Here is a 22,947-nt window from a genome sequence, read left to right on the forward strand (position 1 = left end):
AGCAGAATGTTTTTTCTGAAAATTCGCGCGGGCGGGAAAAGGGGTTTCTGTGAGGGTGTGGTACCCCTGGCCTTTTTGTCCCGAATTTTTTTGTAGTATCTGGGGGCCCGCTTTCTGCTGGATGAGAGCGCGAGGCCTCTAGTGAGAGCAGTTCTTATGTCCATATATTGAACACTTATGTGTTAGATTTCTGTGGCTTAGAGGGCTTCTCACACCGGGGGAGGGTTCTGGGAGAGTTTAGAAATCGGATGGGGTAGAAAAATGCTCCTAACACATGTCTCATTAGTTACCTCTTCTAGGAGGTAAGGAGTTTATTGGGCGAATACCTTCTCTGACAGCTCGGGTCTCCTTCGGGTAGCTGAATATCGGCATATACTCGAAGAGCGCTCAAGCCTGCCTCTACGCGACCAGGGTATTCCAAGGGTCCCTTCTAGTCCGAAATGTCGAGTTCCATTCTCGAATGAAATTGTTTACGGTCGACTTGTGGCGTGACTCAAATCCCAGAGGATATCAACCCAGTCAGCCGCTGCAGGAGGTCTGAGTTTGGGTCCCCAGACCCACGCAGGTTGCGCAGAGTAGTAGACACGAGGGTCCGAACCTATAAAATTAGCATAGATCTTTTAGAACAACGGTTACATATTTTGCTCACAGCAATTGGCACCCGTTTGTCAGCACTGGAGGCGCTATATTGGCCCTGCGAATCTGAAATCCATACAGCCAAACCGTTTTGGAGTTTCTCTAATACTAGTAGTCGATAGTCAGGAGGGGACTTCTCAAGACACCGAGTGACAGCCTCTAGCAGGGCTAGGATATCGGTATTGCTGATCCCAGCCTGCTTTGCATAAACGTGCTGTAGTGAATCACAAACGAGAGCCAATAACTTTTCGCAAAAGACTTCGTTCGTCGGTTGTTGGTTAAGACTAGGAATGGCATTCGTGAATTGCGGCAAGCGCTTAATACCGTGATTGGGAAAGACGATAGTTTCGAGGAGCTTTGTGATCAATTGAACAGAAACCGAGGAAGTACGACTGCAGCTTTCGGAAACCCTTTCAAGCACAGAAGATACCGCGACGTCACCTTTCTCGGTACGGATAGTCGCGACCATGGAGTCAAAAAGCTCGACCCATTCAGGCAGGGTGTTTTGAAATTGGCTTCCAAATTCCAGAATGGAAACAATCTTATTACAATCGCTAATAATGGTATCATCTCGTTCCTTGCTTGGTGTGCCGATGGCACGCTCCTTTAAACACTCCCTTGCTGCAGATGAGATCGATTTCCAAGCCTCATGCATTAGAGATGGGACGAATTCTATCGTCCCAGTTCTGGTTTCGCAGAGAATTTCCGTAAACTGACACAGTATATCCAATCGAGGTCCTCTTGATGGGTGCCCGGATACACCAAGCCGGATTAGTTCAGCGATAAGGTGGCGGTATTCGGTGGATATTGGTGAATGGCTTGGGGAAAGGATTAAGCCGAATAAATGAAGGATAGGCGACCGTATGATACCCTCTTTCTGGGGCTGGCGACGGGTGGGAGTTTGGGCTGGCAGGAAGGTTTCCTGCATCGTTTTCAGGAGTAGTTTATCGGTAAAGGGTAGTGGCTTGATGATCGATATCATTGACTTTAGCAAAAAGCAAAAGCGCTTAACAAACAGGTCTCCATTGGATTCGGGGTTCGCATTCAAGGATGCTGGGCTGCCTTTCCAAACGCGTTGAAGCATATCTAGCAGGAGGGCGATGGCTTTCATTGATTCTGGAGAGGGTTGTATTTCCTTGCTAGACGCATCGGCTAGCGACTTCAGCATGTGTGTCCATGCCAGTTCAACAGGCGATTCCTCAACAGCGTCGTTACTCCACTCTGCTTTCTGGAAGAACGATTCGAAAACTGGAAGTATTACAGAGATTCTCGACCGCACCCATCTGCAGTCCACTCGCAATAAATCATCTGGCTTTAGCTTCTCTGCCTTAATCGGACTTCTTTCACCCGAGACCTTAGGATGAGAATTCCAAAGTAGCTCTGCCAGAATTGTACATGCGATTCTCTGGTTGCTCCCGTTCGAGCCCAATCGCTGCTGAAATGGTAAGCATATGTATTCATTCCAATATGAATCTAGCCGCTCATATGGGGTGGATGGCCGGAAGGAATAGTAGAGCAGATTGCAATAGCTAGAAACCGCGCGGTCGACGAGGGGGGTAGAGCTCTCATCTCTTCTTCGCTCAAGCTGTAAAAAGATGGGCTTAGACAAAAATGAAGTCATATCTTTCCAAGGGTCGCTTGTTTGGATCGCATATACCAAACAGTCCCATGCAACGAAAGCTTGTATCTTTGTTGCACAGTCACTGCAATTAAAGCACTTCTGGATCACTAGAATCCATTGCTTGAAATGAGACCATGCGTTCAAAGCATATCGCGGTTTGCGGAGAAGCAGGACAATAACACTCCAGATCTGAGGTACAAAAACACTTCCGTCCCTATTCGTCACCATCGCTGTTAATCTAGCGCAGAGTTCATCAATATATTTGGCTCCACTTTCGATTGTCAGGTCGAAAATATTGTGGATAGCCTTCGATATTGATGAGTTCACGCCTAATCTTTTGGAGATTTCGAAACCGAGTGTTAATGCCCGAGAGCGGATATCTTTCACTTTGTTCACCATTCCTTGTATAAGGTGGTCCATCCATAAGTTTGCATGGGGTGCAAGAACGGAAGGTGCTTGCTTCAACAGCTTATCATAGATAGCTAACCGGATAGCAATTACGGACTTGCCATTAAATCGGGAGGTGATGTCCTTTAGAGTTTGTAAAAGGAGCGTAACTTTTCCAGACGTAAGGATTTTCGGATGAAAGGTTTGAACAGACAGTATTCGCAAGTCATCAATGACAATGGTTTTCGGCGTCGACGGGTCTTGAAGGGATCCAATGGCGAGATCGAGGACGAAGCTTTTGAACTCGTCAGAAATATAGCGTGTGAATTCTGGTTTCCAAATAAGCCAGCATAAGAGATTCGATGCTTGGTGAGCAAGAGATACTTCGAAAGGTTGGAATGTATTCGATGATCCAGCGGTGACATCGCGACGGATATACTGAGTTAACAGATCCATTTTACCCGCCAATACCTCAGTTTCCGGTAAATCTGAATACGTTGCGAGACTCCCTAGCAGTTGCATGTATGCATCAGTCCTAGAAACACGGCAATCTCCTGCGAGCTGATGCAATATTGAATCCACCATTCCAGGTAAATCGTCCGTCGGGCTGGATCTCGGCTCGTCCGACGGCTCAACGCTAGCGCTGGTTTTGAGGATGGACTTTGCCGGTTTACATTGTTTGGAAGGACGTAGGCTTCGTAAGTGACACCGCGTCTTCGCGAGCGAGGAGGAAATGTCCGGCGTCCTGATATAGCTCGTGAGTGGGGAGAAATTCACGCGTTTCATTCCTCTTTCCGAGAGCGGTTGCGGGGACATTTCGGAAGAGGAAGGGAGTCCATTGGCAGTCGAAGAGGGACGGTGTAAGTCTGATGTATGTCGACCAAGGTCTATATGTGAAAGGGAGGATGATCGTGGAGGAGTCGGTGGCCGAGCCGGCAGGACGCTCAGCCCGTTTTTGTCCACCATTGCTTATGCGTGAAGAATAGACAAACGAAAACCAAAAACAAAAATCACAAATAAGAAACGAAACATGCTAGTGCATAGAAGTGCTGAATGCAATCAAAGTCATAGTTGGGCTATGGGGTCAAGCCATAACTATGAGTTATCTGCCAGCGTCCCCAACGAGGTTGAGGCATCGCGTTGCGACGCGGTCGTGCTGCTCGACGCGTCGACGCTGCAAGTCGCGGAAAAACCAATTTAGGCCCAAGCGGGATCTTGGCGCTTAGTTAGGCGGTTAGTCAGGAAGGGCTACGGAGTACTATTTGCGCCCGATGTGCACAGCGTTTGGCAGAGGAAGACATAATAGTGTCTAAGGGAGAAGAAGGACTACATACGCCTTTCTTCCAATCTTTCCTTGAGATTCAGTCAGCCTTTCTGGGCAGTGTTGCTTTAAGCCAAAAAATGTGCAAACCACATTAGCCCAAGAAATGTGGTCATCGAGCAAGCTGTATGACAAATTCCGGAGCTACATTTCAATAACCTTTCTGAGAAATACGAAAGTTCATGATAGTCTGATCAATTCGGATTCAAATGCCCTGGGATTCGCATGGACGACTGACATCAGGATGCAGGTTGATGACATGCATGGTTGAAGCTTTTAAACTCGCCGATCACCGGGGGAGGCGAAGTTTGGCGAGACTTGCGGATGGTGGGACCCCCATTGAACTCTCCGCATGGTGACTGATTGAATGCGGGAAAGCTCCAAGGACGACCACAAAGCCTTGGGCAGCCAGATGAACGTCAACCGCAATCCCACCTTTTCAATCAACTCGCATCGCTTGGACGGCTTCCTCTTTTCCTAATGCTTTAAAAGCATGTCTATTCCGATAGTTGCTCGTTCATAGTCGCTCCAACCGATACAGCCAAAGTTCCGGTCGCAAGCCCCCGCCATTTCGAACAAGATAGCTCTGCAGCCTGAGCTATATTTTTCCGTTATCAATATGAATACGCGAGAACTGCATGGTCAAGGTATGCCTGTCGGAGCGGTATTCCTTACCTACTAATCAAAGGCCAAAGCTAACGCCTTGTAGAAAAGCTGCATGAAGTTACACGACTTCTCAATTTCCTCAAAAAAGATGTAAAGGAGAGAAGGCTCGAGCGGACCAGTATGTCATGACACTTACTGGTCCACTATTCTTGCTAAGCCCAGTCGCAATAGAACAGATTGAAATCCTTCAAAAGCTCCGGGTGCATGGGCGCAAGACCGAAAATGCTGGCCCCATTTTTGAAAAAGAGGTGAGCTCGGGGCGCTCTATGATTAACGCGCAGGTTAACTTAGTAGTAGGGGATCGATGTGCTCTCATCGTACGGATTTGATGAAAGTGACCCTGAAGTAGCCCGCGAAGCGCTTCGCTGCCTTGCCAATGCTCTCCTCCTTGAAAAGAGTACTCGTCAAATCTTTGTGGATTTAGGGAATGGCATTAGAGCGGCTGAAAAACTGAAAGTAAGAGCCAATACCCATTTTTGTAGAAGAAACACTGACTTGCTACGGTAAAGGAAGAGAATTCGGACGATGAATTCCTAGCAGCCCGCCTTCTATTCTTGACAACTTATGGTTCTGATTTGGATTATAACAAATTATTTGACGAACATGGTTTAGCAGAGAGCACAAACAATGTATGCTGACCAATGTGACTGATGATACAATATGCTGTGCTGACGTTTTTAGCACATATATCGCCATTCTAAACAATTTTCGAAAGGGAGAAAGAAAAAGCTGGCCCAAATCGATGAGCTCGGCCTCTCAGAGTGCTTGAAAATGATATTCAATATTACAAGTTTTTATCCTCACAGGGCTGATGCATTCTCGCCATCGATTCCCCATATCTTGAAAATTCTAAGCCGCATCGAGATACCCACGCCGCCATTGCAGGCACCCGTGAATTACCTTATTAACACTCTTCTCAATCTTGACCTTGAAGCTAAAAAGACAAAACATTTTACCACGAATCCTCTTTTCCCCAAGTTCGATCAAAATTGCAACGTGGATAAGCTCATCAATATTCTAGACCAAGCCGTTGCTATGCACAAGCCGGAACATTTGGAAACATTGGCTGTGCCCCTTCTGACCCTCCTGAGGAAAATATACGATATTGCACCTGAAGGACCCCAGAAATACATGGAGTGGCTTCTGCTTCCAGACGATAGTGACAGGGACCTACCGATTGGACAGTCAAATACACTATCATCTAGGCTTTTACGCCTTTCTACATCCCCTGTTGCCCCCAGTCTACGTGAAGGAATTTCCGCACTGATGTTTGAGCTATCTGGGAAAGATGCCAGTGATTTCGTGAGGAATGTCGGCTACGGGTTTGCAGCCGGGTTTCTCATGTCTCACGATTTACCAATTCCCGAAACAGCGAAGGAGGCTTTTAGTACCAAGCCTACAAGAACAGGCGAGCAAGCTATTCCTATTAACCCAATTACCGGCCAAAGGCTCGATGCTGAGCCCCAGGATACTGAAACTCCGATGACTATGGAGGAAAAGGAGCGAGAAGCAGAACGGCTCTTTGTGCTCTTTGAAAGGTAAGGCCTTGGCCTTTGCGAGCTCAATACCAGAAATGAACCTAACAAAGCATTCAGACTTCGCGCGACTGGTGTTGTCAATGTGGAGAACCCTGTTAGAACTGCGGCTGAACAAGGCCGGTTGGAAGAGCTAGGCGACCTTGATTAATGTCTTGTACAGCCTGTTTCGTTGGAGTAGCTATCTTGTCAGAGAGTTTCTCTTGGCTTCCTGGAACATCTTACATGATTTCAAAGAGAGTAGCTATAGTGCTGAAACCGGGAGGTCTGACTTGTCACATTTCCCTTCGATTACCTTTTGATTCCTACTCATAGTTGGCTGGAGAGGTCATTGGCTGGATGCTAACCAATTTTTTGACTTGCATTTGTTCAACCTTGACGACTGACCCCCTTTGTCGATGCCGAAACCAGCAGAGACCAGTGGCGCTAGTTAACTTCATTGCTTATGTCATAGAACAAAAGCTTCAAAAGCTGCGGAGGGGCATTCGAGCGAGGGGCACTTTTTCCTTTGCGATGTAATCTTATACTGCTATCCTTGAACTGCCAGTTTTACTATTTGTAAAAGATCCATAGCGCGGCGCAAACCCGGACCTCCACGCTATTACCATCCGCGCCATTTTTGAGGTCGCCTGCCAACATGTCGCAAGTACCAGCACCTCCAGGGTTCGACCCGGAGCAGGCGGACAATTTAGAAGATGTACGCTCAATGGACTATCTCTAACAGGTACGGGCGAATGCTGACATATGGTCTCCCTCTCCTAGATCGAGAAACAATTCGCCGTCAAAGGTTGGCATCTGCCCCAAAGATCAGGATGTTAAAAAAGGCAATGCTTGTTAACTCTTGAGGGCGATATAAAGCGGTCCAGCAGATGACAACATATTGGGCAATCCTTGAAAAGACACCCGGTTCGAAATTGCGGCTTACAAAACTCGACGACGAGATATACGAGCATTTCAAAGCAGAATTCCCCGAATTCGACCCCAGCGCAACCATTGATGAAGACGAGATGAAGAGCAAAGAGGGAAAGGAGAGGTGGCGCAAGTTTGCCATGGCCTATGAGAAGAAAGTAAATGATTACAATTTTGGCACGATATTAAGGAAGAATCCAAAGTGGGAGTACGGCGAGAAGGAAACTATATTTGGTACGGCATGCGCTGAAAATGCTCTTGATGGACCCTTCAGAGTGCATCTGCTAATCTGATTTTCTTCTCTTTGGTATAATGCAGCGGTTCGGATGCAATTTTACGCCATAGAAATTGCAAGGTAGGTCTCTCTCGTGCATTCAACATTTGCCATATTGCTAAACTTCCATCTTTGCAGAAATCGAGAAGGTCTCAACGATTGGATTTACGAACAAGCACAAAAGGATGCCTAGATTCCCTTTCGCCTCGGAGCACTCGATGTTTCAACAAATATTAAAAAATTAGCAATTTCTATGTGACTATATACTATTGCACTCTCAACCCCCTGATGCCACCTCACAACGATTCAAAACCGGCATTATTTCGCACCTAGCAAATGCAAATACAACTGTACATACCTACCTAGAACAAAGGCGGCAGATGTCGGGTTGTCGTCTACACGAATATCGCAATATCTTGGATGTCATAGAAAGAAACCATCGCAGAGGGCACAGCAATTTTATGGGCTTTGGAGAGGTTGCAAAATATGTGAAAGGAATACCCACAGATTCAAACCATTAATGCATTTCATTCTAGGCAATTCGAGCCAGATTGAATAATAACCGCTAGTTATTCATCTACAACCTCCCTTTCAGCGATAACTCTCTCTCCTTTTGCTCATTTCTTCGTGCATTCTCATGGATATCAAGACACTGTTTCCTAGAAGGGTTGATATTGCGGAATAAACCAAGGATAGCCAAAACCTGCATTGCAGCATCTTGGACTGTGCGGCATTTGTGAGGATGCACGAGCTATAAGGCGAGAAAATTCATTGGTTTCTTTGAGAAAAATCACTTTGAACATTTAGAAAAGCTACACATTCTTGGGCATCCAAAATAACACCAAGGGGGGTACTCCTGTTCAAAAAACAACACAAGAACTCCTACCTGCAAATTGAAAAGAAATAAGAACTCCATAGCAAGCAAAGAAATCATCATGGATAATATACACTGAGCTCAAGCCCATCGGTTTCACCCACACCGGGCGATGGGAGGACACCAAATCCTCCATTTAATGCCATGGCGATAGCACTAAGAGCAAAGCAATTGTAAACGAACGACGGGGTTATAGCTTGGTACTCTATTTGTACGCATGGGGTTGCGAGGCTGGCTCATTCAGGTCGACTTCACCGCGAGATGACGCGGCAGGGGATTGAACGCGAGACAGTGTGGCTTCGGGCGGCAGTTCCTCAACTGGCGGGAGCACGTACTTGGCACTCTTCCACGGCTTGACCTTGAGAATGTACATGGTATCTAGTTCCTCCAGAGTGCGGCCTGAGCCTTCAATAACACCGAAATACACAGTGGCTGCGGCGAGAAAGAGGCAGCCGGCAAACACGTAACCGTATCTGAAGTCAATCTTGTCGGTAATGAAAGGTGTGAAGAAACCGATGAGGAAGTTCCAGAGCCAGTTGGATGCGGTTGCAAGGGCCATCGACTGTGCACGATAGCGGGCGGGATATAATTCTGCGATGATAGCCCAGACCATAGGCCCCCAAGTACTTGCAAATCCGAGAATGAAGAGGCAGGCGAAGACAACCATGGCGGTACCGGCCTTCGGAGTATTTTCCGGAACATCTCTATCCAGGGCGAAGTGACCAACTGAAGCGAAAATCAGGAAGCAGATGAACATCCATCCGGCGCCGACAATCAGGGACTTGCGACGGCCAAAATGTTCAATATTGTATAGACCAAGGAAAGTACTGCCGAAGTTAACAGCGCCGAGAATCATCTGAGTGACGTAGCTGTTGGAGATACCGGCACCTTTGAAGATGACGGTGCCGTAGTAGAAGAAGTAGTTGGCGCCAGTAAGCTGTTGAAGTGCTTGGAGAACGATGCCGAGGACGAGTCTGTATCTCATTCTAGGAGCATAAAATATTTTCCACCATTTTTCGTCTTTTGTTGCCTGATCTTCTTCGTACTTTTGCTGGATTTCAATAAGCTCCTCATGCAGAACTTTATGATTCTCTGGAATTCCATAAAGTTTCATCATCGTGCGCTTTGCATGCTCGACTTTGCCGTGTCTGTAATCGTATCGGGGAGATTCCGGGAAAAGGCTCATCCCAAGTCCGAGGATGAGAATCCACAAGAAGGTTATGGCCATCGGGATTCTCCATGAACCGGTGTTATCCATGTCCTCGGTCCCAAAGTTGATACAATTTGCGACGAATATGCCCAGGGTAATGAACAATTGATATGTGCTTAATACATTGTCAGCAAGAGATCCCCGAAATACTGTTCCCTTTTAAAGAGTCTCTTACCTGATCATAGCCCCACGGATATGTCTTGGAGCACTTTCACCTTGGTATAGAGGAACCAACAACGAAAGGGCACCCACACCAAGACCAGCAACCCAACGACCAATAACAATTTGATACCATTTAGGTGATTCCGAAGTCACTTGAACTATGATACCGACGGCGAGAATAACACACCAAGAGGATATCGACCACTTTCGTCCAACCCGGTCTGCGATGGGACCGGCAGCCAATGCGCCCATCAAAGTACCGACTGAAAGCTGTGTGGGGAGATTTAGTATTAGCATCGGAACGGTTTCTAAAATGGGAAACGTATAAAAGGAATAGGCGCATTGGAGGAAACTCACCAATGCTACAATCAAACCAGATCTGACGTTGCTGAAATGGTAACCGCTGCCAGTCTCATCTTTCTCGCCGAACCGTTGTAGAAAGTCTTCCATGGCTAAAATCCCTGAGATCTGGCCGGTGTCGTAGCCAAAGAGAAAGCCACCCATGGACACGAACATGCCCATGACAGCTGAGCGCCATGTTATTAGTCGGATTGGAGTTTCCACGAGCTGACCAGCATGAGACTCATGGCGCGCTGAAAACTCCTTTTCTGAATCAGAGGCGACCCGGTGGTTACGCCCGAACTGGAAATAGCTCTTGAGCTTCTCCATCCTGGCTTGGAACGTAGAGCTCGACAGCTATAACAATGTCTTCCAACACTTTGAGAAGATCACGAAATGGAGTGTTGATGGAAGGGAAAAAAAAAGTCCTTGGAACGATCGTCGCCAACTTTCGGCAGAGTGTCTATATTTTATGTTCGACCGACGTGGAGAAAGTTGGAGCCCTGAAAATTTAACATATCACACGTTCCCCGAGCCGTCAAAGAGCCACACCGAGTATATCCCAGTTTCTCCGGCTTTTGTAAGAGAGGTAAGAAAGGCGAAAAAAAATGTATTTCGAGCATTGGACCAATCCTGGCTCAGGGAAAGAAACGCCTTCGGGTCATACCCACGGGGAGCAGGTCCTTGGAACCGAGTCTCGGAGGCACACAGGGCCATCGGACGAGGCGACTTTTGTGTCGCGTCTGGGGGAGGCATTCTCTAAGTCCCGTGAGTGGAAGCCGGTTTTCTTGATATCCATGGCTCAGCTTTCGCGCATGGAATTATGATGGAATTCTGCAGCTCGTTAGCCAATGACAAGATGGTTCCGATTTGCCTTTCGGACTTGGAAAATCAGTGGAGCGGCTAGATATGACGTATGGGGTAAGTAACGATTTCGGCAAGGAGCCATGATCTCATCTGCAGCAACAGCCGTAACTGAGCCAGTGTCTGGAGAAGCGGTGTCCTGTGATGTGGCCAGGATCTGATCTCAGCAAAGCACGATAGCGAATCTGGCAGTACATACACAAGCGAGCCATCCTGTGGTGCCAGGGCTCTCTGCAGCTCATCAATCCTGCCTTAATTCAAGCCATTTTCCACTCATAAAGCAACGTATTTCGTTCAAGGCCCGGGAGAAGCTCATCACCACCGTCTTGAATGTGATTTCTTCAGCCTGAAGTGTGAGAAATGGCCTCAAAAGTGCCAAGAATAGTAGATCACATGACCAGAGCCATTTTCGATGACTAAGCTGTGATGAGTCAGCGCTTCCTCCGCTTCTTCTGGTCGTCGCGAACGATCCCAAGCTGCCAGCTATTTAAATTAATACTGTGAGAGCGTTGCGCACCACGGACCGTTGGTCTCGATCATAAGAATTTCATCCTCTTGATTTTGGTCCGGGCTGCCGGGATGCAGGTGACGGGCACACCAGTCCTCCAGGATCCCATCAAAGGCCATGCGCTATTTTGCAGACGAGGCCCTTGTCTCTCTTGCAATTGGATCAACAAAGAGCAGACCTGCTATGAATAGCGAGCTGGCTGCTCTTTGTGCAGATCAAACCCCTGTAACCCAACAATACGAAAGAACAATAGGAAGAAATCCCACAGATCCACATTGAGACTCCCTCAAAGACTGGCAGATGTCCAGATCTTTGGAGTCACAGTCAATATGCCCTCAAACTCCGTTCTGGCGATCCTAGAGGTCGCAGCAGGTTGCTCTGCTGCTTTTGAAAACCAATATTTTTCATATAGTTAATCAGTTTCTCTGCCAACACAGTCAATAATGACAGGCAGTCACGCCACACCTCCATGGCTCCAGAGACATCTTATGAAGCATCGATGGACCAGGTGTCGAGTCTCCAGCTAGAGCCGAAGAGAGAATGGAAATTCCTATTTTACTTTACGACGAGGAGGCATCTCGTACCCTTGATTGGAGGTTTGATATTCACCGTCGCTGGTGGACTTACCGTTCCTCTTCTTGCCGTCTTACTTGGTCGCGTCTTCAATGAGCTGACCAATTTTGGTGCCCATGCAATCACCGCTACGGAATTGATGGACACAATCGCCCGTCACTGCATATATTTGGTGGCTCTCGGGTTTGCCATCTGGCTCTTCCAAGCCATTCACTTCTCGTTGTGGATCGTTTTCGGAGAACTACAGGCAAAAAGAGCTCGCGACGAGCTTTTTGGAGAGTTGCTCTGTAAGGAAACAAAGTGGTTTGATCTAACCCCGGACGGAGTTGGTGCACTTTTGCCGCGCATTCAAGCGTAAGGGGTAGCCAATTCAAATTTACATGATCCCGGCTTGGGCTAATTCCCGTCAGGCACGTTCGTGATTTTCAACTGGCCGTTTCACAGCCACTAGGGTCCATTTTGCAAAACCTGGTCGCTTCTATCACGGGCCTTGTGTTGGCTCTCTGTATATCATGGAACCTGACGCTAGTCTGCCTCGCCACTGTCCCTATTTGCGCCTTCATCATTGGCGTGATATCAACAAAAGTCCAGCCCGAAATTGATGCACAGCGCCTGGAACTTGACAGGGCGTCTAAACTAGCTATCAGTGCAATTTCCTCCATTGATGTTGTCAAACAGTTGAACGGAGAAGCTATGGAAACCGATAACTACATGTCCGCCATTCAAGCAGCTGCAAAACACTATCTCAAACAAGCACGACTTACCGCCATTGAAATAGGGTCCATCAACTTATTGACTTTTGGCATGTTTGTCCAGGGTTTTGGGTATGGGGGTTACCTGGTTGCAACAGGGAAATTGAATCCGGGACGAGTCTTGACTACCTTTTGGGCGTGTCTCCAGGCCACACAGTCCATCGAAAGCATTGTCCCCCAATTGCTCGTTCTTGAGAAGGGGAGAGCAGCGGCGACAGCTCTTAAGCACATTCTTGGCCACGTCCAAAAACCAAATTGTTCCCCTGGCTCCAACGACGACGTCAAATCTCCGCAGTTTTGCGAAGGAAACATCAAGTTTGAGAACGTAAGTGGTCGGGTCACTCTTTGGGGCGAAAGCTAAGTACTTGCAAGGTTACTTTTGCGTATCCATCGCAGCCAGATCGCTTGGTTTTGGATAACTGCTCTTTTTATTTTCCCGCTGGCGATATGACCTTTATTGTCGGAAAGAGTGGATCCGGGAAGAGCACTCTAGGCAATTTACTGCTACGATTCTATGCCCCCGCCTCTGGAGAGATATTGATTGACGGGAACCCGATAGGCTCTCTGGATATAAGTTGGGTTCGAAACAATATCACTTTGGTCCAACAGCAAAGCTCATTGTTTAATGAATCGATTTTGAGAAATGTTGCTTTTGGTGCCCGAGACTCTACTCAGGTCAAACCAGATGACATCGCCAACTGCATCTCCCTGGCGAGCTTACGAGATACTATACAGGCCATGCCTGAGGGGCTCGATACCGTGGTCGGATTAAGTGGCAGTCGTCTCAGCGGCGGACAGCGGCAGAGGGTAGCTTTGGCGAGGTCGCGCCTCAGAGATACCCCCATCCTGATATTGGACGAGTCAACTAGTGCCCTAGACTATTACACAAGGATATCCATCATGAACTCCATTCGTGAATGGAGAAAAGGCAGGACGACCATTATCATTACCCACGATTTATCACAAATCAAGGACAATGACTTTGTCTATATGGTCGATAAGGGAAAGGTCTCCCGTCAAGGGTACAAACAAACGTTGGAAGGCGGTTCGTTGAGCGCCGTTTCTCCCGCTGCCGGAGATAATTCACTAGGAGGGTTCAGTTATATCGACCGCAAAGGCCCGAATAGGCCTCAGAGCTTGCCAGCAAAACCTACTAGCTTAGACTGCTCGATCGATTCTCGTTCCCCGCTGGTCTTCTCACCGGCTCCTTACTCGCCCATTCTTCGTCAAAGCCATATTCTCCAACAGTCGCAATTCGTGCGTCAGCCCAACCAACCAGGATCGAGTGGGATCGCAGAGCGAAATGACCATGTCGCAATCGAGGTGACTTCCCGGCAAGTTCGAGAGTCGAGTTTGAACCCAGAGAAAGGCAAATTTGAGGAAACTATTAAATCACCTGCCAGCGAACATTTTGAAGAAACGCAGCCGCTTAGAGACCGATTTTCACCCTCGGGTACTTCACTGTTGATTCACCGACCCGGTTCCCTGTTCAAAGCATTGTGTACCGTTCTCCCGTCCCTATCTAGGACAGACACGATTCTGTTGGCCCTTGGGTTCGTTGCTGCCTTTTTTCATGCTGCTGCTACACCGGCATTCGCTTTTCTATTTTCTCGTCTGCTGAGCACTTTTTACGTTACTGAGAATCGTGTTCGGGCGGCACTCCAATACGCATTGGGAATTCTAGGAGTATCGGTTGGAAATGGGGTTGCGTCCTTCTGGATGCATTACCTCCTAGAACGGTGTGGACATGCCTGGATCGATCGGCTTCGCCAACGAGCGATGGGTCGTATTCTCCAGCAGCCCAAACCATGGTTTGAGAAGGATTCCAGCCACGCATCAACTTTGACAAGTTACTTAGATCACAACGCGGAAGAAATGAGGAATCTTGTGGGTAGGTTCGCCGGCTTTATGTTCGTTGCTGCTGTTATGATGGCAATGGGGACGATTTGGGGCATGGTCCTGTGTTGGAGACTTACCTTGGTTGGATGTGCTTGCGCACCGGTCCTGTATGCTCTAACACGGGCATTTGAAAAGATCAGTGGATATTGGGAAGGGCGTTGTAACCGTGCTTCTGAAGTGGTAGCCGGTATTTTTTCCGAAACATTCCTTGATATCCGCACGGTTCGGTCCTTGACTCTGGAGTCTTACTTCCACAGAAAGCATTTCCGGGCGAACACGGAGACATTGACAATAGGGATGAAGAGAGGGTGTTATACGGGCTTTATGTTTGGATTGTCAGAGGCATCAATTACTTTTGTCTATGGTATTACTCCCAGTGATTTGATGGCTCTATGGACCTGTCTTTGACCAAGTTGGCAGCGCTCGTCTTTTATTATGGAGCATTACTGGTGTCGTCAATGCTATATTCCACAAAGGGTGTCTTGACAGTCTTTTCTCTGTTGCTCTTTAGCATGGCAAATGTGAAAGGAGTCCTTTCGCTTGGTATGAGCTCAACTCTCCTTTCCACCTAGCAACCAATACTCACGCATCATGATAGTTCCGCAAATTAGCGCTTCCAGGGATACTGCCACCCAGGTCTTGCAGTTGGCGAGCCTTTCCAATGATAGCTCCCACGAGTTCAAAGGCCAGATGCGCATCCTACATCCCGTTCCAATCAAGTTCACGGGCGTGAAATTCAGCTATCCTGCCCACCCAGACAAGCCCGTGTTGTGCGATTTTAACCTAACCATCAATGAAAACACCTGCACAGCCATAGTAGGACCCTCTGGCTCAGGAAAATCTACTATCGCATCCCTCCTTCTTGCCTTATATCCTACGGACACCACGCGGGCCGAACATCCCACGGATCAAGGCCTGATAACCCTTGGGGGCGTAGACCTTCGTGAAATCCACGTTCCTACTCTACGCTCCGTAATCTCCATCGTCCCCCAACAGCCTACAATTTTCCCCACCACTATCCGAGACAACATCAGCTACGGCCTCGAAGAATCGTCCTTTTACAACACACAAGCCAACGTCCGTGCTGCCGCCAAAGCCGCCGGGATCGACGACTTTATTTCCTCCCTCCCATCCGGGTACGACACGATCATTGGCGACGGCGGCGTTGGCTTATCAGGCGGCCAAGCGCAGCGCTTGGTCATTGCTCGGGCCCTGATACGCCGACCTCGTATCTTGATTTTGGATGAGGCGACGTCGAGTTTGGACGTGGAGAGCGCGGCGGGGATCAAGCGGACTGTGAGTAAATTGATGGGCATGCGTGATGGTCGCCGCGGGGATGGGTTGACTGTAATCATTATTACGCATGAGAGGGAGATGATGGAGGTTGCGGATCGGGTTGTTGTGGTTGGTCAAGGGAGGGTTGTTGAAGAGGGTTCATTTGGGGAACTGGTTGATAGGCGTGGCGGTGAGCTGAGAAGATTGCTAAGGGTAAATGAATGTATATGATTAAATGAATGAACATAATAACTCTTGCACGTCATGTATTAGTTGATATAATGTTGGGATTGAACTGAACCGAAAACCAAGCTGCATACTAGTGCTGATGAAAACATGAAAAGACAAATAATTGCGAAAATTGACAGACTACCTTGGACCAAGAGCTTTCAAAGAGACAATACAGTCCTTTTTCACTAATACCAAACCGTGATCTTTAAATAAAATCCCTTCAGGCATTCTCTTCCTTGCCCACTGTACTCCCACATCAACAGCATCACGGAGCAGCGCCGCAGATCCGCTATTTCCTGACTTTAACCATTCAACCTGTAATGTTATGTCAGTATTAGCTTTGGAACCTGGAAGATGAGAGCTTCCGGCGGAGACAGATGACGGACATCCGGAACCCAGAGAGTATAATTGATCGTGGGATACTTCTAAGTGAATCTTAGGAGTATGAAATCGTGCTAATGATCCTGGGGATATGGTATAAGTTGCAGGAACACCGCGTACTAAGATATTTGGCTTCGCAATGTGCCCCTTAACATTGCGAGAGATTGCGGGTAGGAGGGGGCTTCTCTGAGCTTGTAAGAAAGGGGTATCGGCGGCGACAGATTGGGCAGGAGAGCCAAGAAGGATTGTCGAGACTTTTTGGCTAGTATGCCGCTCCTGTGATAGCGTTCTGCTTTGATTAACAGCTTCGGACGGCAAAGGAGGAGAGCCACCTTCATGTATTGGCAGGCCAGGAGCGTGCGATACAGCGGATTGTGCCGCAGAGACAGGAAGTTGTGCATCTTTCTCAGCTTCCTCTTTATTCTCTATTTGATACGACGACTTTGATGGAGTTGGATAAGAATTAAGTCTCGTAGAGAGCTGTTCGTGGAAATCCTCCCTTTCCATTTGGATGTTTTCAGGTTTCTCGACATTCGCGGATGTTCGGATTGTTGATAGAATTGAAGGAGTATGTGATTTAAAGATAATACTTTCTTGCGCGTCGGGTAGCACACAACGCTTCTGGGCAATGGACCTTTTGATTTTGGCTTCGAGGGCCTTGTTGAATTGATCTAAATGCTGTAACATTTGACCTTTTGGACCCTTCGGTAAGCCCATCTCGTCGGGTCGCGGAATTCTCCATCGTGGATAGAAGTTGCCATGGGTGCTGGGCGTATAGAATCCCCCATGGACGGTAATAAATAAGTTGCACAGAAAACATGCTTGTTTATTAGATACGATAACTCGTGGGCGAAGGATCAAATTTTTCTGCCTTTCATAATGGTATATTAGCTGTAGTTCCGCATGAACGCGTTTTTTCTGATTTGAAAATTGCTGCAATTCTTGTATAATTTGTTCCAATCCCTTCCCTGATCGCTTTTCAATGAGGCCGACAAGACCTTTCTGCTTCTTCAACGCAAGTGATCGGCTAAGGATTCCTTTATGAACGGAGAGTGGCTTAGCACCTGTAGTATGCTCAGGAAAAGACCCAGTTGTTTCCTCTATGCGTAAATCTTGAAACATTTGAAATTTGCGAGCGGCACGCAATAGATACCGAGCGGCCGAGCGATATTGGTGGAGTTTCACAAGCCGCTTAGTTATATTGTACCCAGGATCGCCAGGCCTACTCAAGATCCCCCTGGTGACGATGGGTTGGAGTATCAGTCTCACGTGTTGAAGGATATCTTTCAGAATCACCCTCCCAGGATCTGACCTGGCGTCGTCACACGGTAGGCTCTCCAGAGCCTTGAACGAATCTACCAAAAGCTTCACATGGCCCCAATAAAGATCGGGATTTTCAAGAGGGTATTGTTTCCAATCTATATTTTTCAGGTTATCGCGAAGCTTGGGTAGAAAAGGCGTTTTGAGGCTTTCCCGTGAAGACGGCGCATGGCGCGACCGAAGCCGACCAAGCAAGCGTAACTGGCAGGCGCCGATGATGTCGTCCAGCAGCGTTTCCTCGCGCTCCTGATGAGGCTCTACACAAGTTAGTGATGAAGTGATTCGGTGTTCGTCAACTGACCTACTGATGAAGCCTTCTTCAAAGCACGGATTATTTTTGTAAAGATATCTCGCCGAGCTGTTTGATTCCCGCAGTTCACAGCAGTCCGAATAACAAGACCATGGCCATCAGGCTGTTGTTCCACGCAAACAGCCCCAACTTTCTTGCAATCATCAGTGTTCGCCAATAGAATGGCGAAGGCTTCCGCAGTTCGCTGCTCTTCCTTGAACGACAGAGGAAAGCGAGCAGCGTATTTTTCGTCGGTAAACTTAGCTGGGACATTATTGCGGGCTTCTGGCTCTTTAGCATCCAGTAGCCCCAGCAAGGCTATATTCTCCGTGATGGCATCAAGGGGAGGCATCCTTCAAGGAGCTGCTTGTCAAAGGGCTCAACATCGTCGACAATCGGACGGGGCTTTTCATTGCTCTCCCCCTCCTCTGTAAATACTTTCACTGTAATCAATGCGATATGACGTGGCTTTATAGTGATATGCAGAGCGTACAAACGCCTTTCTGATTAGTTAGCTCTCCCTGTGTGAGATGCATGGTGTTGATGCGAGGCACAGGCTGGACAATCCTCCACAAGGAGTCATTGGCCTATCAATCCCGCCAAGGATGCAGCTTCTCAAACCCCTCCTGAGCAACAGAGTTGGCTGCATATTGTCCTTCATTTCAACTGACTCGAAGGAGGTGTTGCTGTGATCTTTTGGCGTGAGAGATCTCAAGATGTTGACTGAGGTTGAGCCCTTGGCGCTAGTTAACTAGTTAGTGAGGCTAAGATTTAGTGAAGTTTGCACGACATGCCCGTCCAAGTCATGGAAGCAGCTAGAGAAAGGGAGGAATGTCTGATATTCAAGCCCTGAGGAGAGGGCGAAAAATCTGGCCTCCAATAACTAAGTAGTTACAGGTATGTTCTTTTCGTTCTTGGTTCCCTGATCTCATCCAGCATCCGATATCAATTCCAAGACCCAAGATACTTCTGGCACAACCGATCAAGGAGTTCGCTTTTCCAATTGCTTCCAAGCCTTATCAACTGCTTTCCAATATCTTTTGCCAAAAGAATCCACGTGTGCCACATGCCCAGTTCCATGAAACAATTCCTTTTGAACCTGTCCACCATTCAATTGCATCTCAAAAGCGTGAGCTTCGATATCCTCTGATCGGACCATGGTATCCTCCTTCGAATACATGTAGACCCTCGGTGCACGATTGTCAATCAAAGTCCCATTGTTCAAGTCCTGACGTGCCCGCGTGATCATATCCCCCACGCCGAACCACTGAACAATCCACATGCAAATGAGAAACAAATGTGCAAAGAGCCCCCCGATCATCTGAACCATCTCCGGTGCACAACTCATAGAAGACTTGATTGCTTGTAAGCGGCGTGTGTATGAGCCCGCCCCAGGGGTAGAGTCAAGAACCATCGCGTCAATCGGGAGATAGGTCTTGGACTTTTCGTTGTAAGCGCGCGCCAATTGAGAAGAGGCATAGGCCCCTGCGCCTGAAAAGAGGTGAAGGAGGATTCGGGGCTGCCTCTTTTTGCTTTTGTCCGGAATGTCGGAGATATCGCTTGCATCTGGTGCATCCTCCTCTGATAGAGCCTGGATAATGTCCACCACAGGGCCGAGGTCTCTGCGTTTCCTGCTAGCGGGGAATAGAACCATGTCAAGGACGGTGCACGAGATGTGGATGATGGTTGCATTCGGATAACGGGCGCGGTAAACCGAAGAGTATCGTGCAACTTGTTGAGGCTGCGCAGCCATCCATGTCACCAGAAGGACGAGCTCGGGTCCCTTGGTCTTTTTTCTAGACTTTCCATGGACTGGCAATGGCGTGTTTCGTGAGGGGCTTGAAATCGTGACGCCAGTGCTGAGATGGTAGAATTTGACCTCTGAGTTTGGTTTTGCGGTCGGCATGATGGGCGAAAGTCGTTCAGCGTCTGATTGAAAATCGTTGATCTCGGCGACGCGACGGTGAGATCAGAGGCACCTCTATATCGAAAAAGGAGAGATATGGTCACAAGTTCAGCCTGCACAAGTGGCCATAGTGATGGGATAGCAAACAAGAGGTGCCAGAAACGAACTTGGTTTTTCAGAGAGGAGGAACAGAAGAGAGGGTGGGACAAATTCTTCGCGTAGCTTCTACCTAGTAGGTTGCTATGGTCAACCGGCATCCTCCGCTAACAAGAATATTGGGATAAACAGCATATTTGATACAGCCCAAAGAGTCACTAGCGCCATTTGGCACCCATATCATAAGCTATTAGCGTAGAGCTCCAGTCATGGGCTTTGTGTTCCTGATGCGTATAATCCGTGAAAGTGTTTTCATTCAGATGTACATATATTCATACATATATGCATCCTCTCAGTGATGAAGTGTGATTATCGTTTGCTAGGAATCTTGAGACTCCTCCAGCAGCTAAAACTGTTCTTGATATTGGCCAGCCTGACAATTTAAAAGCAGCCATGAAGCAGTCGGGTATCTAGGAAGTAGCTTTAATCATGCACTTCATTCATGCTAGCCATGAAAAAGCCTTTCATACGGGTTGAAAGGAGGCAAAACATGAATATCATAGGTACCCCCAGGTCGTGTAGCTTCAAGGGCTGACAGCTAATTGACAGGATGGACATGGCCAGGCGAATCACCCATCGGTTGACGATGGAAGAAATATAGGAGTTCTCATCAGGGATTCCTGATGAATCGACAACCCTATATTTGACCCACAAGTTCCGCCGGGCTATCCATTGGAGAGGACTCGAATCCGCAATAGACGTGGCATGAAAGTGTTTCCCGTGCAATGAGGGAATTTATTGACAGTGTCGTTTGCACTTTCAGTCAAAGCCGGACTGGATTTCCCTGCAGTTTTGTCTGGATTTCTGCTCCAAATATCACGGTGCAGCTTCATGCAATGCAGCGCAGATATCGGAGAAATCGCTGGCTTTTGATGTCGCTGTCAGCCTCGCGGGTTGGGCGGGTGCAGTTCCACCAACCAGCGAAAGGGGCTGAAGGTGCCGATCGCATAGGGCTGGCGGTCTCAGCAACTCGTCGATCTGCTCTCTGCTGTCTCTCTTTGCTTTGTGACGGACGATTCCCAGTAGCAGATTAATTTGATGCTGCTCTGTGTGACCGGCTTTCGTTCTGGATTTGATTCGATCGTGCGAGGAGTGAGGTTGGTGGTGGTTGTTCCACAGTCCAACTCCCAACGCTTGCACGCGCAACGTTCACTTTTGTTTCCACCGTTGAAACACCGTTGGAAGTGCTACGATGGCTATCATCTGAAAAGACCGCCTAAAGCCACTTGCGCCTATTCCTTTGATTGATTGTCGCCATGATAATCAAAAGGGACCGCTCAGGCGCCCAATCCACAGACATTATTGTGGTGAGTTCGACATGATTTTGAGCATCGGCTCTGCGCCTCATCAACCGACTAACGTGCGTTTGTTGGACTGTCAGGGTGGTGTGGTTGTCCTCGCCGTCCTCTGCCTTACGATCCTCATTTTCCTCATCCTACGAACACTCCGTATTCGAAATTACGAACCCAGATTCCTCCCAACCAATTTTTTAAAGCGCAAATGGAAAAGCTGGAATCCACGGTCGACGGCGTACGGCCAGGTTCCCCCCGGGTCGACACCCGCAACGGAACAGGTTGGCACGTCGGCGATTGATCAGTCGCAGAGTACGGCGTATCAAGGCAGCGGAAGTGCGCACACTGAAGCCGCACAGGTAGCAATTGACCGAAACACCTCGATCCGATCGATCATGACACTTCCCGCATATTCGCCCAGCCCGAAACCATCTGAACAGGTGATTGGAAGGGAGGGCGAACGGGGAGGCATGGACGTTGTGGTGGAATTTCCGGAAACAGTGGATGAGGAAGAGAACCGCAGAGAACAGGAGATGGAATCTCTCTATCAGATTAGACTCGCCCGCAGACGGGAAATTGCTGAGCGGGAGGAGCGGCGTCGTCAACGCCGGGAGGCACGCGAACGCGGAGATCGGGTGCTTCTGGAACGGCTTCGGGCGGAGAGTCGCGCACGGACAGAAACTCGAGCGAACGACCGGGAATCTACATCTGCGGCGAGTCTGTTGGCCGAACATCGATCGCGGGGACGAGACCGGCGAGTATCAAGTGTCTCGTACGCAGATGTTGGCCACGTCCGCCACGACGGCTCCAGGGTTCGTGCCAGCTCCCAAGGTTCGGATTCTAGGCCATTGTTGGACACTGCGGCTTCAATGGGTCAGGATGGCAACGGACATCTGGGTATGCATCATCGTACATTTTCCGGCACATCAATTCTGTCCCAATCAACCGTTTCCGACATGGACAATAGCGGCACTCCAGGGACCGACATTGGCGATTCAACCATCTCAAATCCTCCACCCTATGAACATTTGGATTTAGACGAGGCACCCCCCTACTCTGACGTGCCGCAAGACTCCAGCCGACCGGCTGAGCCCCCTTCAAACAGTACTGTACCTAGTATCGCTGTTGAAACTGCCACACCGCCTCCAAGCACCCCTAGCTCTCCTGTCTCTCCCAGACGAAACTTTGCATCGGCCTCCACATAGCCGTCTTCTGTTTTGCGACTTCTTTCTCTTTTGGATGACCGCCGAGGATTATCTGAATCAGTATAATATACTCACGCACTCTACCCCAACCCAATACACCAAGTTACGCGACAAACACCTTCAAGCATGAATTACGACGTCTAATTTTTCGCTTTTTCTTTCTCATTTGATCTATATCTGCCTCTAATCTATCCCCACCTTCCCAGTAGCTTGGATATTTACTGCCTAGGGATTCTGGCGTTTCCGTGGCGCCTTTAACTACGACGGGATGGCCTTTATAATATACTGAGCAAGTTGCATACTAGATCTCGTCTATTTTCTGATTAGCCCGCAATTCTTTTGTTTCTACTGCACAAGACAAC

The 22,947-nt window shown here is 48.3% G+C and overlaps 8 protein-coding genes across 8 annotated transcripts; 4 read left to right on the forward strand and 4 right to left on the reverse strand.

Moving 5' to 3' along the window:
* Nucleotides 1-493: 493 nt before the first annotated feature.
* Nucleotides 494-3,460, reverse strand: UREG_02488 (uncharacterized protein; the record flags this gene model as incomplete). Its single annotated transcript, XM_002542926.1, has 2 exons — nt 494-598; nt 650-3,460. The coding sequence occupies 2 exons, from the start codon at nt 3,458-3,460 to the stop codon at nt 494-496; spliced, it is 2,916 nt and encodes a 971-aa protein (XP_002542972.1).
* Nucleotides 3,461-4,584: 1,124 nt separating this feature from the next.
* On the forward strand, nt 4,585-6,173 carry UREG_02489 (uncharacterized protein; the record flags this gene model as incomplete). Its single annotated transcript, XM_002542927.1, has 6 exons — nt 4,585-4,612; nt 4,675-4,749; nt 4,803-4,879; nt 4,929-5,087; nt 5,141-5,260; nt 5,313-6,173. The coding sequence occupies 6 exons, from the start codon at nt 4,585-4,587 to the stop codon at nt 6,171-6,173; spliced, it is 1,320 nt and encodes a 439-aa protein (XP_002542973.1).
* Nucleotides 6,174-6,803: 630 nt separating this feature from the next.
* Nucleotides 6,804-7,368, forward strand: UREG_02490 (uncharacterized protein; the record flags this gene model as incomplete). Its single annotated transcript, XM_002542928.1, has 3 exons — nt 6,804-6,863; nt 6,929-6,953; nt 7,025-7,368. 3 exons carry the CDS (start codon nt 6,804-6,806, stop codon nt 7,366-7,368), a joined length of 429 nt encoding a protein of 142 aa, XP_002542974.1.
* A 1,060-nt stretch (nt 7,369-8,428) lies between these two features.
* On the reverse strand, nt 8,429-10,264 carry UREG_02491 (uncharacterized protein; the record flags this gene model as incomplete). Its single annotated transcript, XM_002542929.1, has 3 exons — nt 8,429-9,548; nt 9,609-9,865; nt 9,953-10,264. The coding sequence occupies 3 exons, from the start codon at nt 10,262-10,264 to the stop codon at nt 8,429-8,431; spliced, it is 1,689 nt and encodes a 562-aa protein (XP_002542975.1).
* A 1,511-nt stretch (nt 10,265-11,775) lies between these two features.
* Nucleotides 11,776-16,036, forward strand: UREG_02492 (uncharacterized protein; the record flags this gene model as incomplete). Its single annotated transcript, XM_002542930.1, has 5 exons — nt 11,776-12,233; nt 12,290-12,956; nt 13,004-14,637; nt 14,671-14,894; nt 15,129-16,036. 5 exons carry the CDS (start codon nt 11,776-11,778, stop codon nt 16,034-16,036), a joined length of 3,891 nt encoding a protein of 1,296 aa, XP_002542976.1.
* A 1,808-nt stretch (nt 16,037-17,844) lies between these two features.
* Nucleotides 17,845-18,378, reverse strand: UREG_02493 (uncharacterized protein; the record flags this gene model as incomplete). The annotated part of the gene is made up of 2 exons (XM_002542931.1): nt 17,845-17,994; nt 18,043-18,378. 2 exons carry the CDS (start codon nt 18,376-18,378, stop codon nt 17,845-17,847), a joined length of 486 nt encoding a protein of 161 aa, XP_002542977.1.
* Nucleotides 18,379-19,008: 630 nt separating this feature from the next.
* On the reverse strand, nt 19,009-19,932 carry UREG_02494 (uncharacterized protein; the record flags this gene model as incomplete). Its single annotated transcript, XM_002542932.1, has 1 exon — nt 19,009-19,932. One exon carries the CDS (start codon nt 19,930-19,932, stop codon nt 19,009-19,011), a length of 924 nt encoding a protein of 307 aa, XP_002542978.1.
* A 1,412-nt stretch (nt 19,933-21,344) lies between these two features.
* Nucleotides 21,345-22,585, forward strand: UREG_02495 (uncharacterized protein; the record flags this gene model as incomplete). Its single annotated transcript, XM_002542933.1, has 2 exons — nt 21,345-21,395; nt 21,470-22,585. 2 exons carry the CDS (start codon nt 21,345-21,347, stop codon nt 22,583-22,585), a joined length of 1,167 nt encoding a protein of 388 aa, XP_002542979.1.
* Between the last annotated feature and the right edge of the window lie 362 nt (nt 22,586-22,947).

Source organism: Uncinocarpus reesii, genomic scaffold, assembly GCF_000003515.1.
Source record: "Uncinocarpus reesii 1704 scaffold_1 genomic scaffold, whole genome shotgun sequence".
NCBI classification, from domain to species: Eukaryota; Fungi; Ascomycota; class Eurotiomycetes; order Onygenales; family Onygenaceae; genus Uncinocarpus; species Uncinocarpus reesii.